The following is a 20,026-nucleotide window of genomic DNA, read 5'->3' as shown; positions in this document are numbered from 1 at the left end:
TTCCACTATGGTCCCAATTCCCAGAGTCTAGAATGTCGAACCAGGGAGTTAAGAAACAAGTCATTATAATTTCCTCGCAGTCTGCCTTTTTTTATATTTGTGTGTGTACGTGTGAACAAAGTATGCCCTTTTTAATATTTATATGTGTACATGTGTTTATGTTTCTGTGGATGCCTGTGAATGTTTGCATGTAGAGGCCTGATGTCAGCCTTGACGTCACTCATTAGGCAACATTCATCTTGTTTTATGAAACAGGGCCTCTTCCTGGCCTGGAACTCACAGTTAGGCAGGCTACCCAGTGAAGCCTAGCATGGAGGCCTGCCTTGGCCACCAGAGAATTTGATAACAAATACATTCTCTCACACCTGATATTTTGTTTTTTAGCAAGGGTTCTGGGGATCATTTTTAGTCTCTCATGCTTGTACAGTAAGCACTTACTTCCCTGACAGAGTTCTCCCCACAACCTAGAAGTGACTTTAACATGCTTGGCCCATATAAAAGTCAAGGCATGGAGAAGCTAACTACAACCCATGGTTATAAGAAGACGGCGTACAGTGGTCTACTACAGAGGTGCTACAACAGAAGCCCATGCTCCTAGAAGTTTTAGATTAAATTTTTAAAGGAAAAAAATGCAAAAGCCTTTAAATCATAGGTTTTGCAACCAACAGCTCACATCCACTGATCCCAGTTGAATGAAAGTGGAAACTAAAGGGCTTGCCTCTCCACCCCCGGCAAGTCTGGGCTTCAATTTACCAAGTTACCAGGGAGTCAAATCACAGAACACCTATCACAGTGTGCTTTGGCCTTTGCTTGCAGCCTCTGTGTTTCCCTGGCCACACAGAAGCCAACACAAAGCCAGAATACCCAGAGGGTGTCTTCAGGGCTTGGCATCACAGGCAACAGAGCTGCCACTTTCCTGTCTCCCTTGAGCAGCAGATGAAGTTGGCATCACACTCAGTGGCCTGTGCTGGGATCAGGGGCTCCAAAATGAAAATCAGAAACTCTGTGGTTTTTCTCTAAGGGAACGATCCATGTCAGGTTTATAGGTGAGCAGGCTGTGTGTATAACCTCAGGGAGAAACAAGGTAACCCCTGCCAGCTGACATTGCCCCAGACTCCAGGAAGAGGTGATTGTTCTAACAAACATGAAAAGATGAAGCAGCAACCTGGCCTACAAACAGGGTGCAGTGACGCCCTGAAAGAGAACGCTGGTTCAGCTGGAGCAAGATCCAAGCATCGATGAGTTCCAGTACAGTCCCATGAGAGCTCCAAGTGTGAGCCTTGCTGTGGCGGGGCTGACCTCGAAAGTCTAGGATGTGTGAACAGTTCTGGGACAGAGTTGGCAGACATAGCTAGGGGCTAGATTCCATTTCTCTGTCACCACCTCTCTACCAACCTAGAAGGCTTGAGACAGGCCTTCAGGAGCCTAGGCAGGAGCTTCAGGAGGGAGAATACCACTTCTTTCAGCAACTCTAACACCAAAAACCATAGCCATTATGTCCAGAGATGACATAAAGATCAAAGGTCAGTTGCAGAACCTCTGACTTAGTCCAGTCTGTTAACATTGCAGAACATTTCTGGGATCAAAAGCTTGAGGCAAGCAGAGAATCAACTGCAATCTCTCCCTAGTATTTGGAAATGAAATTCAGGACCTATACCTTACTTTTCCTTTTTCAACTTGAATACTAGTACTAGTGCCTTCAGGGCACACGCTGTCTGTGCCAAGTCTCTAACCCGGGCGTTGGAATGAAATGATATTGAAAAGCTGTGCAACTTTAGGCAAAAGCCTTATCATCTTTGGGCTGTGTCTATAATCTGTAAAATGGTCATCAGGGAGATCTTATACCCTTTAGAGTTGCTGTGACTACTAAAAGTGACTTGGAAGAAGGGACTAAACACAGTGCCTGAGCCACTGTAAACCTTCATTTCACACGCTGAGGGCAAGCACAGGACAGTCCTAGGCTGGCTTTTGCTGTGTTTTTAAGCAGGGGTATCAAGTATTCTCTATAAAGCTAAAATACTTACCTAAATATTTGCCTATTACCAGAGAGTAAATATTTTAGGTTTTGTAGGGCAATAGATGACATCAAAGAGATCATGTTCAAACTCATGTAACAGAATCACAACCTACAATCATATTAAGGACATTTTAAATGTAATAATAACTGCATATACCCTTCAAAATATATCTGCATTAATGAGAAGGAAGGATTTCATATTCAGAGAATAACATTTTGCATAATCAGAGATGCAGTATCAAAACTCAGGAGCTGTGCCCAAATTGGCAGTGGAAAGGAATGGGTTTTCTGTCCAACGTTTGCCTACCTCTACCTTAACCCAAGTTCTGGAAGGGGCTCCCATACAATGTGACACAAATTTCATTCTAAGTCATAGCCAGACTTGCAAGAGGGTCAGGAAGACATGATATATGTTAATAATCCATACTAGCATTCTCTTTTTTTTTTTTGAGGCATGGTTTTGCTGGGTAACACAGGATAGTCTTGAACATACATAGTCTTCTGCTCAACGCCCTGAGTTAGAAACGGAGACACCTAACATGGCAGAACTTCCAATGCTGTCCCATCTGCTTCAGCCACAGCATCTGCTTCAGCCACAGGTGCTGAACTGACTGAACCCACTCATGAGACAGGCATGGGGACGATGAAAGAAGGTGTGACCCAGCTTACAATGTAGCTCTTCGTGAAGATCTTAGTAATGGAGATACTAGAAGGAAGAGAGCTTTGCCACAGCCTAGCCATGTAGGCTAGAATCACAACTCAGCTTCTCCAGGCAAGCTACCGTGCTCCTCTGAGACGCGATGGTAAGAGTGCCTGATACTGGAGTCTGAGCAGGAGCTAGTTAATACTGCTTATTAACTAGTTACTTGACACTGAAAGTGCTTGTCACTGAGAATGCCCAGAAATAATGAAAATAGTCTGTCTTGTGACAAGTTTCTTGAGGCTGTGTTCCATACCGATCTCAAAAGTAGATCCTTCCCCCAACTTGTAGCCTAATAAGTAACTTAAATCCGAGGCCCTTCTGTTCCAGCCACGACCAGTTGAGAAGCGCATAGAGAAACTATAGTTCTCCCCCGATTCACGGCATTGCCACAACAAGCAGGCGCTGGGCTACACTAGACGAAAGGACTGAGAGGGGCCTAGCCTCCTGCTCCACTCTCTAGGATCCCGGGTGCTGTATGCAGACAATATTATATTTTAATAATTAATTGTTCATCAAAGAAAAAGATGAGGTACAGGGATGCCAAATTCAAAGTTATTCAAATTGCAGAAATGAATAATGCATGACTTTTATATTAAATACACACTGTATTAAGTAGTCTACATTTCGCCCAACTCTGTCTTTCATTTTTTAAGCATTTTGAACGACAATATGAATAATCAGCTAGGGGAGGTTTGTTTGGAAAAAGGAATACCTTATTTGAATGCAAATGAAGTATATTTGAAGATGATTAAACTTTACTTATCAATTAGGAAATTTTGTATGAGGGTCTTAAAGTCATGGTCAGCCATTAAGTTCAACCCTGCGCAGTTATCCCTGCAGCTTCCTCTCAACACTAAATTATATCTGGCTCATTCTGTTCAATTTCTTCTTTCTGATAGCAGTGCCAAGAGGCAATTTTTAATTAAAGAAAATTTGAAAGATTCAAACATGCATAATTGGATTAAAAATGTGATCATTAAAACATTAGATGATAATCATCTGATTGATTGCATTTTTCAGTGTGTTAATAACTTAATATTTGCAATGCTTTGGTTACATAGGGACAAAGAAGTCTCTTTAGAAAATATGCTAAATAGTCAACATATAGAAGATAGCAGTGATGTCATTAAGAACTGTGGGATTTACGAAGCAAGGTGGCATAAACGCTCGCCATAGAGAAGAGTGAGATACTCAACAGAAGCAAGAAAGGCAACATCACTTATTTCTGTCTTCCTAGAGAAATTCTAGAAACCTCACTAATGGGATAAAAAGCTAGTGTGGTTGTGCCGCCTAAGTGAGACAAGCTTACAGGATGAAGAATCCAGATCGCCATATGCAAACACGCAGAGAGGCCCAGAGAATGACATTGTCCCACAACCTAATGCAAAGTCACTCATCCTCCTTGGCTACGTTAATGGCTTCAGTTGACCAAACACTCCATTTTTATCTAAAGTTGATGTTCAAATAAAACACGTTGACATTAATCTTTTCAAAGACAAATTATATGAAGATCGCAATTAGAAAAATGGATGTGGCACTGAAATTCCAGGAGCTACATAATGACAACACCTGGAACTATCCGGAGCTGCTCTGGGGCTTGTCTCTACCTGTAAGGCCCCGGGGACCACAGCTGACATGATGATACATCCCTGGGGCTTTCTTTTCACCAGGTCAAAGAGCTAACTCATAAAAGGGGACCGAGGTACACAAGAATTAAGTGTTTTTGACAATAAACAAGAAAGGTGTTAGTGTGGGACGAAAGGCATCTCAGACTGGGCAGAGTGACATATAACTTTAATCGAAGCACTCCAGCAACAGAGATGGGCAGATCTCTGTGAGTCTAAGGCCAGCTGGGACTACAAAGTGAGAGCCTGTCAAAGAAAAGAAAAGAGAGAGAATGAAGAATAAGTGAAAGTCAGGAAAGAAGGGAAAAGCCCCTGAGAATCCAGTACAACTGGCCTCACTCAGGCGCTCTGCTCCAGGAACTGGGACAGCTCTGCTAATCCCTAGGAAGCCTCAGCTTTCCTCTCTATAACAGCATTGAAATATCTTTGGGCTACTGTAGTGATGACACAATGCTACATGTGGAGAGCACTAAGGCAGGGCTCAGTCCAAGCAGGTCGGATAGCTAAGATGTACCTTCTTTTTCCTTTTTCCACCTTCACTCTAATCAAAACAGTGCTGGTAACCGCAAACCATCTTAATTATCAATTTCATCATTGTTTCCTTTATTTTCTTCCCTATTTTTTTTTTTTTTTTAAGCTCAGACTTCCCTTATCCTTATGATCTTCCAGGCCCATTGAGTGCTGGGACCACAGGCATCATCACTATGCCTGACTTCATTTCCTTTAAGTTTTGTATGCCCTAGCAAGGTCAAGCATCATACTTCAAAAGCCAGGTAGTTGCAAATGCATAGTCACCAGCTGTCCACAGCCCCAATGTGCAAATCAACAGGGGGCGATGGTGCAGGAGTGATCCCAGATCACCTGTGTGTGTGTGTGGGGGGGGGCACACTGTGTGCTGTAACACAATGTATCTTTATGATAAACCAAAGGCCTCACTCCCACCATGCATTAGAGAAAACAGCTCTGGGAGAGCAAGTAATTTGTACATCTGCTCAAAGGGAGGAATAATATTCAAAGCCAAATCCTGTGTTCTTGGCCCAGAGGTGACAGTACTTCTCCTCTCTTAAGGTGACATATGCACAGCAGAAAAAAACGGTATAAAGTCATCCAAGGGAAGCCAGTGGATCACTGGTGGGTTTTCTTAAACCCTTTGTTCTTCATATTTCACAAGGTTAAGCATGTTTCCCTAAACTCCTGTAGTCCTGTTCAAATGATAAAACATCCACAGAGAAGGGTGGTGGGATGAGAACTTCTGAGGCCCTTTTTATGACCTAACACTATTGTTAACAATGCCATTCAGTGATAAAACAGCACTCACACCACATCCTACTTCCTGGACTTAACTAAGAAAAGAAACGGAAATGGCTCACATCTATGGTGGAGGTTTTGATAAACCCAAATCTAGGAAACTGGAAACAGCTTAAGCCTGTCTGTTTCTAGAAGATGTTGAGATCAAAGGCATTTAGATAAGCATCAGTCCTTCCTGGATCCATAAAAAGACAGGAGCCAATTAGCCAGGAACTGGCTGCCGCACATTTATAGCACACTTCAGGAAAGTTCCATGTAATTAAGTGCTGGAAACATAAACTTCAAACGGGAAATTTTGTCTCGTGTTACGATGCTCAAAATCACCAGTGAGCTGTAAATGTTCAGAATTATCAGTGAGCCACAGACAGCCCAGCACAGGGTTCCTCACTCAGAAGAGGGAAAATCATTTGAGCAACTCTTGAAACACATTTAGAGTACTGGAGGATTGGGGCAAGCCCCAAACCAAAGCTTAGCCTGTTACATAGTGAGAAAATGACCCAACTAAGTACTTATATTATCTGGTCACACACACACTCACACACACACACAGACACACACAGGGCTATACACAGAGAGACATGCACATACACACAAACACACACAAACACACACAGGGACACACACACAACACACACACACACACACAAACACACACACACACACACACACACACTGCATAGGGGTAGTGCTACGAATTAAACAAACAAAACACCAGCTACCACTAAGGCAAGGCTGGCAAACTTTTTCTGAGAAGGACCAGAGAGCAAACAGATTTTTGGTCCCTTGAGCCCTAATCTAGAGTGTTCTGGGCACAGAGCGCACCACTTCCATTTCTTCCAAGCCTCAACACATTTACTCAAGGCAAAAGAAGCTCAGTTTTTTCAAATGGAAATACTGGTGAGAGACCTGGCTCCTTGCATAGGATTACACAGCTTCCAAGCTGAAGAGCCAGAAGCCATGTCAGTTGGGCTCCTAGAATCAAATTCCAAGTGGAAAGTAAGAAAACACACTTTTATGTTTGGACATCATGAAGCAACTTTGCAGGCAAGCAAAATACCAGTCTCTGTAGGAGCAAGGATGGCATGTGTATAAAGAAAATGTTTGCACATGCAAGGGTCAGCTTACTCCTTTGATCTCACTGTCTGGACTTGTGTCTCCCAGACACTCTGAAGGTGAAAGGAAGAATGGAAGAATGGACTCAAAGATGCTTAAAGCTCATGGGTAAAAAACAGGCAAGATACCTCAGACTGCTCCAGCTCATCTCTGATGTTTTGCTGGTACATAATGACATGGGTAACTATTTCTGTCCTTCTTAGTTCCCCGCCCCCACCCCCACCCAACAAAGTCTTATTTCCTAGAATTTGTGCTGTGCTTCCAGAATTCATGCAGATATTTTCTGAACATTTATCCATGTGGCCCGAGATAGTTTTTCTTTTTGTTTTCTCTTTAAGAGATGAGCCATACATAGTCCTATCAGTGAGGGAGCAATAGCTGCAGACTACAGTCCATTGAAATACTTTTTAACTTGCTCCTTCAACAAAACCTATTTGGTAGGACTCTGTCAAGACTGAGACCTGCAGGTAGACACACACACACACACACACGCACACACACACACACACATACACACACACACACACACACACACACGCACGCACACACAGGAGTGGCAACAGCCAGGGAGAAACAGGACCTTAAAGTTGGACCACTTCTCAAGGCGTGGCCCTGGATCAGCTTCCTTGCAGTGCCTGCAGCACTTGCTTGTGTCACGTGGATCAAGCAGTTGGATGTCAAGAAGACTCCATGATGCCTACTGGGCTAGTGTGACCTTTCCCGGTTGTGGAATGAGCATGCAGCAACACAGAAGCAGGAGCTTTTTGTTTTGAGACTGGTACCTGCCCCACTTTGTTGCTTCCCCCCCCCCCTTTTCCTAAACCCTAAGAGCAGAGCAGATAGTGCATCTAAAGTTAGCTCTTTAAAGATAAGACCCCGAGGCAGACTCAGTTCTTTCATGGTCTTGAACCAATTCACATATAGAAGAAACGGTCCGTCAGGGGTCATTACAGGAAAGAGGGTTGAGAAGAGAGCTGCCGCCCCCTCTTGGCTTGCTGTGAGGTCTCTGGTACAAGAGAGTCTGAAGCTCTACTTTTGAGTTCTAATCATCATATGCTTTGACTGCAGAATGCAACACAATGGTGCACAAGGCCAAAGTGCCAATCACCCTAAAACAGTGCTGGTGTGGCACCTCCAGTCACTCTCGGGACATCATCACTATCGCCTTCTACCCAAGAAGTGAGCATAACTTCCACTTTGAAATAAGCAAACAATAATAATGCTTTTCTTTCAGGCTTACCATCACAATCTTGTAAAACCTTGCTCTAATCTTTCTCAACTTCTCAACTTTCTGGCTCTCAAATACAACATGTTGCTTGGTGGTCCAGTCCTTTACCCATGCTTTACTGTATGATTATGCTGAGCTGTCTTCACCTAACCTGCTATGGGATGGGCTGGGAGGCTGTTCTGCATTGGAGTAACGGGAAGAAGCAATGTCGTAGACACTCCTGTACTCTTCTCTTGCCAGCCATATGCCTGAGTTCTCTTTGTTAGATTGTATTCAGTGTTCCTCCAGAGTGGCTGTGCTAACTTATCTCACAGCACATACACAGTCCTTGGTATTTGCACCATAGCCAATATTCAATACTTTTGGCAATTTTAATAAGTTTAAACTATCTATGCATGCTGATAGGATTTCCTTGTTGCATAAAGCTTGGTAGATGGGATCTATTGATGAAATTAGTTTATGGAACACTTGAGCTAGTCTTTACTTCTCAGAGAATGTACAAATCAGCAGGGACACCCAGATGAAACTGTAGTATACTATGGCATCACCCTCTGTGAGGTGTGTTCAATCATAGGTGTGAATATGTCCCAACACAAAATCATAAACTGACTCCACACGTTGTGTGGGGTTTTGGTAATTTGCTCTTGTAAACTCAATCAGTGATTCTCAGGTATGAACGCTGTGTGTGATAACATCATTTCTCACTTCTAAGCTATTAAACATACCCAGATAAATAGGTTAAAACAGCACTTTACAGCCAGGAAACCCTGAGCCTCACGGTCACCTCCTTGTAGCACCATGGACTGATTTGGCTTGTTGTTGCACTTAACATAAATAGAACCACAAAGTATGTGTTCTTTCAAGTAGGTTGTAGGTTGCCATTTTTTTAAACTGCTGCATATAATAGGCTACAGTCTGATATATCATGGCTGGTACCTGTACTCCCACTGGTGAACATTCGGTATTTTTAATCGGTAGCTATTAAAAACAGAACCCCTGTTTACAAGGATTTTAAGTGACTTTGTGTACACACTTTAGCATGAGGTTGCAGACTACTTGTGCAACGTGGCTTTCTGAGGGGGCTTTCTCAACCAGTCCAGCTATGGGATCATAACCTTGTGAGATAAAGCCTAAGTGCTGAAGCATACGTCTAATGAAGTCCCCAAATGAGGCTTTGGAGAGCTTCTCATGTCATGGATGTTAGGAAAGGGATGAGATGCAAACGTGTCTCACAGGCGAGCTTCAGCTGACCTGTCAAGCAACAGTGTGACAGTAGTGTGACAGACGTTGTTTTCAGAAGGACTCAGAGGCCCTCTGAGATAAGTCTAGAGTTCTCTCTTTATTGAAGAAGCATCATTTGAGTCAGCTGTGGTGTGTAAAGAATAGATAGGCTGGCACCTGCTCCTGCCACCATGGCAAAGCTGGCTGGAAGCAGCCAACTTACACAATATTCCTTGCTTACTTCACTCTTTGTTAGGGGCTGAGAACAACTCTAGCCAGCCCAGGATTCTGTCCACAGATTGGGTAGAAGATGCATCTCAGTGCAAGAGGAGAAGAGGGAGGAGTTTAATGCAGATGTGCCAGGAGATTTACAGGTGCTGCATGGCAGGTTCCTCTGAACTATGACACCCCTTTGGAGGGAGGGAGCCTTCGGGGGGTGTAAATGGCAGGTAAGCAGAGGTTACACATCTGGGAGAAGACACAGTAGATTCACGAGGGCAACTATTAGCAGTATGAAAGGGAGTACTACCTGCTGTGGCTGGAGACACTGAGAAGCCAAACCCTGGGAGCTGTCTGTAAGGAGCAGAGTGAGCTCCAGGGTCACAGCCTTCAGTCATCCGCCATGCTGGAGCTGGCTTTCTGATGATGTAGCTGCATTGGTCAGAACTTTATACTTAAGCTTGTTATCCCTGCTCATTGTAAGGAAGCCCTCACTTACACTCCTGCTGGTAACTCCAATACAAACTCACGGACCCACCAAATTGCACACTGGCACAACTGTCTGTCACAGACTCCCATTCCGGGGTGAGCGTACGTGAGTGCTGTGTCTCTCCCAACAACGTCTGTCACACTACTGTCACTCTACTGCTTGACAGGTCAGCTGAAGCTCTCCCGCGAGACACGTTTGCATCTCATCCCTTTCCAGACATCTGTGACATGAGAAGCTCTCCAAAGCCTCATTTGGGGACTTTATTAGAAGTGTGCTTCAGCAATCTGAATGTGTGCTCATCAGAATTGGGAAGAACAAAAATGATGGTGGGTTGGAGAGTTTGGAAAAGAGGGGCAAACGGACAAGGCTCAACAACCAGGCGACTGGCATCAGCAGGTTTCCTCTCTGCTCGGGCTGGTTCTTTAAGGGCAAATAAAGAACAAGTAGGAAAAAAATACATACTTTTAGCATGAAACTAAATGCATGTTTCTCATCATTCAGCAGTTTTATAAAATGAATTACATGCCAACATTTCTATACAGCTGTTATATGCACACTGTATTTTGACATCACAAAGGTAGGCATAAGAAACAGTGCTTTGTGTGGCTTATGTGCTTCTAGTGTTTATCTCTGTAACAATGGAGAAAAATGTCACCGTGCTCAGAGTCCCCAAGGAACCATATCGCCTGTCCATCTAAGGTCACTGCGCTGAATCTAAGCCTGCTCCCAGCCTGGAGCACGTCTCTCTCAGAACTCTGTCTTGACATCTCCACATTCCCAAGTCTAAGTGGAACTGGCTACTCTTCGAGCCATGGCCTACTTAACCATGGGTTCCTCCCAGCGTACAGACTCCACGGGCAGCTCCACACACTGCACCTAGCTCAGTGGTGTCGATCACTACAGGAAGAATGAAAGACACCACTCGTAAGATTCACTGGACATTTTAGAAGAAAGGGTGCATGACTAGAGAATCCACTGCAGGGGTCAGGGGTGGAGGGTGGGGATCAGGTGGACAACTCCAAACAGAAGCAGAGGAGGCCTAAGTTATCTGTGAGAGTGGCCCTTGGGACACTCTTTCCAGAGACAAGCTGAGGTGAGGTCACACATTCCAGATTCTCTCTGTGTCTTCATGGACTACCCCACCACAGTGAGCACACAGCAGGGAATCCCACAGGTCCCTGACCATCCTACGCAGGCTCTGTACAGGGCAGGCTTGGCTCTGGAGTTCTTTAATGTCCTGGTCAACACTTTTCAGGGCCTCTTCCAGCTTCATGCTTTTCTCCTTTCTCTCAGAGTGAACACTCTTCACTCTTCCCAGGCCATTCTTCCCTAGGGGAAACCTCTCTTTCACTAGAATTCCACCTTGGCATCTGATTGGCAGAGCACCTAGTGACCAAGCACAGAGTGTGAAGTGGAGCCAGCACCAGATAACTCATCGAATCTCTGTGGAAGGACCACAGATGAGTCCTCTCTCTAACAGCAGAATAGCCAGTTAATAAGAAATTAACGTTCTAAGATATGACCTGCAGAGGTCAGGAAGGAAAAGCCTCCTCAGAAATCCACAGAGAGTTTTTTTCCACTTCACACATCTGCAACATCGTTCCCTAGCCAGATAATCTGTGAATGGCATAATTATTTATGCTCCTTCAAATCAGCAGATCACAAAAATCACTCATAGGACCTTCAAGGAAAAGTATAGTTAGCTTCAACAAAGTCTTTTCAACTCTTTAAGATGTCTGTTCTGATCCTGCCTGCCGCTTACATTCTCTCTTAGTCACAAGACTCAGAGGTTTTTAGTCCCTCCCTCCCCTTTTTTTCTATTTTTATATGTTGATATTTTCCCTTGTACGCATGTACTTGGATCTGACTTAGACATTTAGGTGTGATTTATTGAGCAGCTACTGTTGCCAGGTGTAGTGTGTCATCCTTCTGCATTTATTGAAGCTTGGGGAGGTATTGCATGAGCAGATAAACAGCAAAGGTATTCCAGAAACCTGGATGATGTCAGGAGTGATTGTAGTGCTTAGGGATGGGTCCTTCGACAGGCGAGATCTGAACTCAGACTACTCGGCTTATCTGTGGAAACACCCCTGGGGTACATGCAAGGGGGAAGAGAAGGTGCCAACAGAGGAAACAGCAGAGACTTCAGAAGAAAAGGGCAATGCCTCCCTTCCATTCCCTCCCCATAAGAGCTGGCTGGGACCATCTCTCTCTATGGCCAAAGCCAGGGCTGCCTGTAATCAGGCACACATCTTGGTTTTACTGAAGAAATACACAAGTTCTTCTTGGGGGCAAACATTGTGTGCAACTCTCCTTCCTGTCACAGAGCAGGGGAGGAAGCTGGCACCACCACACCCCTCCTTACGTCAGACAGTGCTCCTGTGTGGAATTGTTCGCACCCCTTTCTGAATGACTCGGGTCCAAAACAATGGCATTAGGTGGGGTTTGGGGAAGGTAATCGGGTCACGAGGCAAGGGTCCTCACAGACTGTGTAGCTCTGGGGAGGCAGCTCAGTGCTAGAGTATTTCTAACAGCAAGGCTCTGAGTTTGATTCTTGGATTTGAGCCTGAGTGGGGTTGCTTTTCTGTTTGTGCTGGAGATCTGAACTCAGGCCTCATGCTGGTGAGGTGAGCACTTTACTGACTGAGCCATCTCCTCAGCATTCTGTTTCCACTACGTTTACTCTTGTTACCTGCCGCACGACTGAACAGAACAATTAATGCTCAATCCAACTTAATCGAACTCTGATAACAAGTTTAGTTTCCCTGGAAGATGTATTTGTTAAGCTCTACAGAATTGGCTCATGTCAGAAGACAATCCTTGCAAAAGGTGTGAAGACATTTTATCACAGTTGCAGGAACAGAGGGAGATTTATCATGGTTACCAATGCTATTTTTGTCAATGTCATTGGAATTCTAATTAGATTATTAAAACTTTACAAATCATTACCTGAGATCCAGACCCAACACCTTCCTGCAACAAGGGTGCTTCTGAGACGAGAGCATCCTGGTGCCCCAGGTAATGATGCATTGGCTGATAATAAAGTTGCAGGGAACTTCTGCCAATAAAACCAGTTGGAAGAGACAGAACCATTCATCTTACTTTCTCTCCCAGGTTTATGCCTGAGGATATGATGTCTGCCACACAGAACATCAGCCTCGCCCTTCCATGTCAGCAGCTACATGATGCTGGCTCACAGACTGTGAAGTTTAATGGCTTGTCCTGGCTACTTACATTTTCCCCTTAAATCTGAGAGTCAAATCAAAAATATTTACAAGTGACATAGCACTTGGAAAAGGAATAATTTTAGGAGAAAAATGAGACGAATGGCAGATTCAACACCTAAGAATCGTATATTTTAGAGCATTTTGATTTACAACATGTGCATTCGCAGTAACACCTGCGGGGAAACAAATGGCTCTCTGTTAACCCAGGCCCATTTGCAGGTTCTATATGCGGATGCTCTTTATCCATCAGACAATGGCTCTAAAGCCCTTCAGCATCTGAGGGCAAGGAATGGTATCACCCTCGGTCCTCTTCCAGATAACCTGAGTCCTTCAGGTACAGATCCAAGCCCTTCACACCCTAGCTAAAGGAAGACGATGGAGCTTACTCACCGTGATGTACAACGCCCTTCAGCCCGTGGATAATAGGATCCAGTGCAGAATTGTCCCTCGGACTGACCTACATGTAAAGGAAACAGGATTGGTTAAATCTGTCCTGGCATCAGCCTCTACTGCCTCAGTTTAATCTTCTAGAGAGAAGGGGGAACGGGATGTGTCTAGCAAGCCGGTGAGGTCTCACACATTCCAAACGCCAGAGATTTATGACACAATAAAATCAAGGGAGGAAGTCTAAATCACAACAAAGAAACTTCTCAGAATACATTATAACAGGAGAGGAAACGCCACCTCCACAGTGCAATCTTAAAAAGCTGTGCTCCGTTTTATTAAAAGCAGTTCTGATAGGCTGGCAAGTCATTGAAATTCGTCAGAGAACAATCCATCATTGGCTGAGTACTTCAGCACCTTCTGTTGATTGTGGTTTTCCTTTCTTCTTAGAAAATGTACCAGTTCCCTGCCAGCTCATTCTCCTCTGTAAAGACCCCAGTTCCCCGGGAAAATGCACACTCTTTATGCACATTTGTAAGAGCCACTCAAAGCAGGATGACAGAGAAAGGGCAGCTTAGGGGAAATTGTGTCTCTACCTTCGCCTTTCTTCTGGAGTTGAGATTTCCCCAAACCAATCCAACTGGCTCATTTCTGCAACTTTTTAGATACTATTTAGATATTACTTTAGATTAAATTTTCCCAAGCATGCTATAGTTATAATTATTTACAAATGAAGTATAACAATGTCTAGAGTGTGCTTTAAAATAGTCCAGGAGTGGGTACCAGCTGGAGAATGGGGCGACATGGTACTGACTATGGCCCAATCATTTGGGCTCTTGGGTGATAGGTACAGGAGGGGTCGTGATATGTTCTTTCTATGTCTATGCATGTCCTTTTCCTCCCCTAAAAATAAAGAGCATTTCAAAATCCATTATCTGTGGTTAGCAAAGTTCCTGCATTTTTCCCCTTCAGGGGCTGCAATTCCTATTAATCCACTTCCAACATAATGAAGTTGAGATATCGATGAACCTTTCAATGTGCAGCAATACCCAATTTGCTGTTTCAAGTTAACTCAGAGGACTCTGGAGCCAGCCCTATGCAGAACTTCTAGGAACTACAAAGGATACAGGCTACTTCCAGCTTCAGCAGATGTCCCCGCCCCTGTTGACAAGTCATTCCTGACTTGCTCTCATGGAGAATAATCTACACTTCACACATTTCTTTCCCTTCCCTGCTCCAGCATCTCTAGGGCACAGTAGAGGCTCTAAACAGAGGCACCTCTGCCCTCCTACGGGAACATATGATCATATATTTCTGGTTGTCACTACTAGAGTGGGGGGAGGGCAATTCCACAGAACCCCAGACACCTAGTGAGTATAGAACAAAACAGGAGTGCTGTTAAACATCTCACGATGCTCACAGCTGTGCCCCATAACAAAGAACTACCCGGTGTCAGAGGTCAGTGTGCAGGGGTGAGTTGAAGAAGCATTTTTCAAGAGCTTCCTGGGGAAAATGACAATATTCCCATGTTTGGAGTCCCAAGTGTGTGTGTGTGTGTGTGTGTGTGTGTGTGTGTGTGTGTGTGTGCGTGTGTGTGTATCTTCACCATACAGGAACTATTATGCAGTCTTCTGTTTACAGACTAAGAACAGAAGAAGAACATAATGTGGAAGTTGACACTGTACTGTAAATACTACAAAAGAAAAAAGGAAGGAAGGAAGGAAGGAAGGAAGGAAGGAAGGAAGGAAGGAAGGAAGGAAGGAAGGAAGNACTACAAAAGAAAAAAGGAAGGAAGGAAGGAAGGAAGGAAGGAAGGAAGGAAGGAAGGAAGGAAGGAAGGAAGGAAGCAAGGAAGGAAGGAAGGAAGGAAAACTGGAGAGGAGGGAAGGGCCATGAACTGGGACTCAGAGTCTTAGATCACACAGGTAGAATTCTGGAAGTTGGCATACTGAGCCTCCAAGTCATCTGACAGGGAGCCCAGACCAGGGCTAGGTAGAGATTAAAGTGTAAAACATTCATAAAAAGCCAACATAGGGCAAATATTCACAGGATACACCAAATCAAAAGTATACTTGAAGAAATATTGCATTTCCATCATCCATACATCCAATTACTATAAACACTACAGACGAATTACAATTACATGTACAGATGAATTACAAGTAATTGATCTCAAATTAACCCCTCCCCCCATCACAATGCAGGACTGAAAGACTCTCAGTAAACGTGGTCACATTTCAAAAGCCCACAGAGAAATCCATGCCACGGGCTACAGGTAGAAGGAAGATTTGGACGAGTGCCCTCTGCTCATCTGTCTTCAAGGCGGTGTCACATACAGGAGGTGGCTTAGGGCCTGGCTGGGAGGTTCTCAGTCACTGGGGACATGCCCTGGTGGGATCCTACTTAGCTTGCTGGGCGATGATGTTAGAGCTTGGTACCACTCTTCACCCCACCATGTAATGCCCACCTCAGGTCCAGAGTAGGGGGGGGGGCAATCAATCAGGGACTGGAAAACACAAACTGTAAGCCAAAAGACATGTTTCCTAAGTCAGTTATCGCACACATTTTTGTATGCAACAAGAGGGTAACAGAGAGGTGGTTTCTTTGATTCAGGGGAATAGAAATGTTTATGGGAGTCAAATTACTCCAACTCCTGAAGTCGGTGAGGAGATGGTGAAGCGATCTAATCCCCACCCTCCTTGCCACACTCACCTCTAGAGTTGGAGTTTGGATTCCTCATCAAGAATATTGATCACTTTTCCCTACTTTTGAAACAAAATGTCTATCTCATTGTTTGGGATGAGGGGAATCTGGTGAATGTGACAAAGGCAGATGCTCATGAGGCACTGGGACCTTAAGGCCACCATAAGAGGAGCCCACACTGGCCCATCGCAGGCTGGAAGGGAGGAGAGAATGAACATGGACAATCCCAGCTGGTGTCCTTCTAGTTTGCCAACTAGCAAAAGGTGAGCAAGGCCACTGGAAGCCACATGGCCTCTGTTGAGCACTCATGGAGAGATGCTGAGCTCATCCCACCAGGAGTCACTAACTAATGCATAGAATCCAGGAATAACAATGTGACTGACATTTCAACCACTCGGGGTCATTTTTCTCTCAACAGCTTCTGTGAGTGCATGTCGAGGCTGAGGTTGGAGGAACAGCTATGATAGCAATAATTCCCCCCACCAACACGTGTCTCATGCTGTATCCTAAAGGTTTCGGAATAAGATTCCTTATCAGAGCAATTCAGCTGACTTCCAAATGCTGCTGCTCCTCTGCTGCCAATCATGGCAACCTTCTAGAAACAGTGTCCAAAGATTTACACTGTTTACACTTCATTTACCTATAGCCAACTGTGATCTGAACAGAAGAAATGGGAAAGACCCAGCAGTAGGTGATGCATGTATGGAATCCCAGCACTCAGAGAGATGGAGGCAAGAGGGTCAGGAGTTCAAGATTATCCTCAGCTATACAAGGAGTTCAAAGAAAGCCTGGGCTTTATAAGACTCAAAAAGCAAGCCAGCAAGGAGAAGGAGGAGGAAGAGAAGGAGAAGGGAGAGGAGGAGGGTGAAGAGGAGGGGCAACAGGAGGAGGAGGGAGAGGAGGAGTGGGAAGAGGAAGGAGAGGAGGAGGAAGAAGAAGAGAAGGAAGAGGAGAAGGAAAAGGAGGAGGGAGCGGAGGAGGAGGAAGAGGGAGAAGAGGAGGAGGAGGGAGAAGAGGAGGAGTAGGAGGAACAGGAGGAAAAGGAGGAGGAAGAGATCCTTAAAAGAGAAAGAAATAATCCTAAGTTTTACATTGAGCACTATTTGGAGTCCAGTGATGAAATCTTCTAATGTCTAGACCATAAGTGAGCCCACTGCTTTGTGTGCCCACATCCAATCAGGTTCCTTCCTTAGTCCTGCCATCTCAGTTGTCAGATCAGATGCCCCTGTAGTGCTTACATTCAAGTAGCCCTTATTTTAATAATTAATGTCCCCAGTGCCAGCAATTTTATTGTTATAATTACTTTATGATTGGCTTTTTGTTTGCTTGGAAACAAGTTCTCATGTAACCCATACTGGCCTTGAACTTGTTATATGACTGAGGATGACTTTGAACTCTGATCAGGATGCCTCTACTTCCCAAGTGCTGCTTTCTAATTGGCTATTGTTAATTTTCTGATGTGTATACCAATTAATTAATTAATCTATCAATTGAACTTTACAGTAGGTATAGAAAAAATAACTAACTTATTGTGGGTCTGGGATCACTGGTAGGTTTCAGCATTTGCTACAGGCCTTGGAATGCACGCCTGGTAGATAAGGATGATCACTGTACCATGAAGCTCCATCCAAGATGAGAAGGGATGTCTTACAGTCCAGGGCCCCTTCAATGCATTTTGTCTTGTCTGATGGTATGAAGGCTCAAAGGAGACATTCCTAATCCTCCATGACTGACACCCACTGATAACATACAAGTGGCAAATAACCAGGCAAACTAATCCAAGCTCAATTTCTGTTCACTTGTGATTACAGAACCTCTAAGTTCAACACTCAAACCTGGGCTCCTCTGAGCTCAAAGGCCTGACCCCGGATTCAAGGCAACCCTACAATTCAAAGTCTCTATATCCTCTGTTTCAGCTGCCAGGGAGAAGACCGACAAGGAAAAGGGGAAGAAAATGGAGCTGTTGGCTAGTCAAAATAACTTCCTAATAATACTGAGCTCATTCTCCAGTCCATGGGCGGGGAATCTAAACTGCATGCTAATAAGTGGATTTGTTCTAGGAAGGCAAAACCCTCACTGAAATAATCCCTTCCACTGACTGTTTCAATCAATTTGCCACTTAAGCAAAATTGTGGATGTCAGCTAAGCAATGTGGGCAGCTTCTCAATGTGTCGGCACTGAACAAGGCTGCTTTAGCAACCTGTGTTTACATTCTGGATTCCGTTCTAGCTAAAAGAGGCCAAGAAGGAGGGTGAGAAAGTGGAACTCTGAGTTAGGCATGAAGCCTCACAGCTTCAGTGTCTACATACTTACAGAGGGGACATGTTTTCAGAATGTTCTCTGGGGACTACAAGTAGAAAGCACCGAGCCTTGTGCTCACCATGGACAGTGTCTGATGGGTCCTATAGGACAGAAAGTTGCCTTAACCCCTCCTATCTCAAAGGATGCCCAAGAGCAAGCAGCAGACCTTCCCCGAGCATCTCTGTGTGCTCACTATAAGAAATACCTCTTTGAGTTCAAATTTCAAAAGATCCATGGTTTGTTTGACATCCACTCAATTTTGTAATACACTGCTCATTTCAGAACCACACAAGGAGGCTTCCTGGTTCTTGAAACTTGCTTCCTTCTACTTTAAGATCAAAGAAGTTGCATGGTAATACAGAGAAGCCAGCACTTCCACAAATGAGCTTTAAAAGGATGGGTGGGGGCACACCCTCCCTTCCCTACACTTTGTGCTTGAATTGAAAAACTTGGCTCCTGGCACTTCCAATTTTGAGCAGCTTTGTAGCATTAGTCATCTTCAAAGGGATGGCACATAAACATGACGGAGGGCTCTTACTCAGTGCCTTCCAGTTGTCTTTAGATATATCTCCAATACATAGAGACATTGCCAATACAGGAAACTGATAGGGAGTTTGGGACTATAGACTAACTTCAGGCACAAGCTTTCGAAATATAAACCACCATATTTTCTTTGCAAGTAATCGCTCACCACATGGGCTGGTACTATTATTAAGTTTGTAGGCAGGGTCTCGGTTGTTGCTATATGTGCTATATGTTCGTCATCCAGATACTACAGGACAGGGCTGTGTTTATTTCCAACTTGGAGCAAAATCTAACAAAGATAGAAGAGCCCCGGCAGACCATGTGTCACATTCAGATAGACTCCCATCGCCTTTTCCCGAACCCTGCGCCATTTGGCCCTTGTCTCAGATTTCTAGTAATTTTCAATCTTTCAAGTCCTGGCCATCTGGTAGATAGGATGGCCAAGACAACTTCCTTGCCCCAAATCCAACACTGCCAGCTGCTGCTCTACTACCACAAACCTCACATCCAGCCAATAGCCAGCCTCCTGGGGGAAAAAGATTTATGCTTGCAGAGGGTAGAGCTATACTATGAACCAGGGCTGCAGGAGAACGTGTCAAACAGCAGAAGGTTGCACAACCTTCCTGAAATGCAGAAATGATCCATCAAGCTCAAGGGGTAGCAGATAACTGTGCATTCAGAGGCTAACACGCCTGATCAGGAAGAGGGCAAGAGCTTCCCACGAGGTTCACTTCCACATCAGTCTCCTCTCCTTCCGTTTCTCTTACCTAAGGGCCACACAGCGAGGAGACTAGCTTCTTTCATTCTAACTACAACGGCTTGGCTTCCTTTCACGGCACTTTGGTATCTCTTGTTGTTAAGAGCTTCCTGGCACAAACCATTTTCATCCCGGCCTTTTCTTCACTACAGCACTGCTGGTGGCCCTTACCTGCATCTAAGAGTGACTACTTTCTGCTCGTAAC

At 44.5% G+C, this 20,026-nt stretch overlaps 1 protein-coding gene across 2 annotated transcripts in view; it reads right to left on the bottom strand.

The window, feature by feature from the left end:
- Ptprg (protein tyrosine phosphatase receptor type G) overlaps nt 1-20,026 on the bottom strand; it is a 677,472-nt gene that overhangs the window by 135,118 nt on the left and 522,328 nt on the right. For both annotated transcript variants that reach the window (XM_021204227.2, XM_021204228.2), the window contains exon 6: nt 13,542-13,608. In XM_021204227.2, the coding sequence (XP_021059886.1) occupies nt 13,542-13,608 (67 nt within the window). The remainder of the gene's footprint in view (nt 1-13,541; nt 13,609-20,026) is intronic.

Source organism: Mus pahari, chromosome 8, assembly GCF_900095145.1.
Source record: "Mus pahari chromosome 8, PAHARI_EIJ_v1.1, whole genome shotgun sequence".
Taxonomy (NCBI): Eukaryota; Metazoa; Chordata; class Mammalia; order Rodentia; family Muridae; genus Mus; species Mus pahari.
The sequence above is the reverse complement of the archived record's forward strand: the minus strand, read 5'-3'. Positions and strand labels throughout refer to the sequence as shown.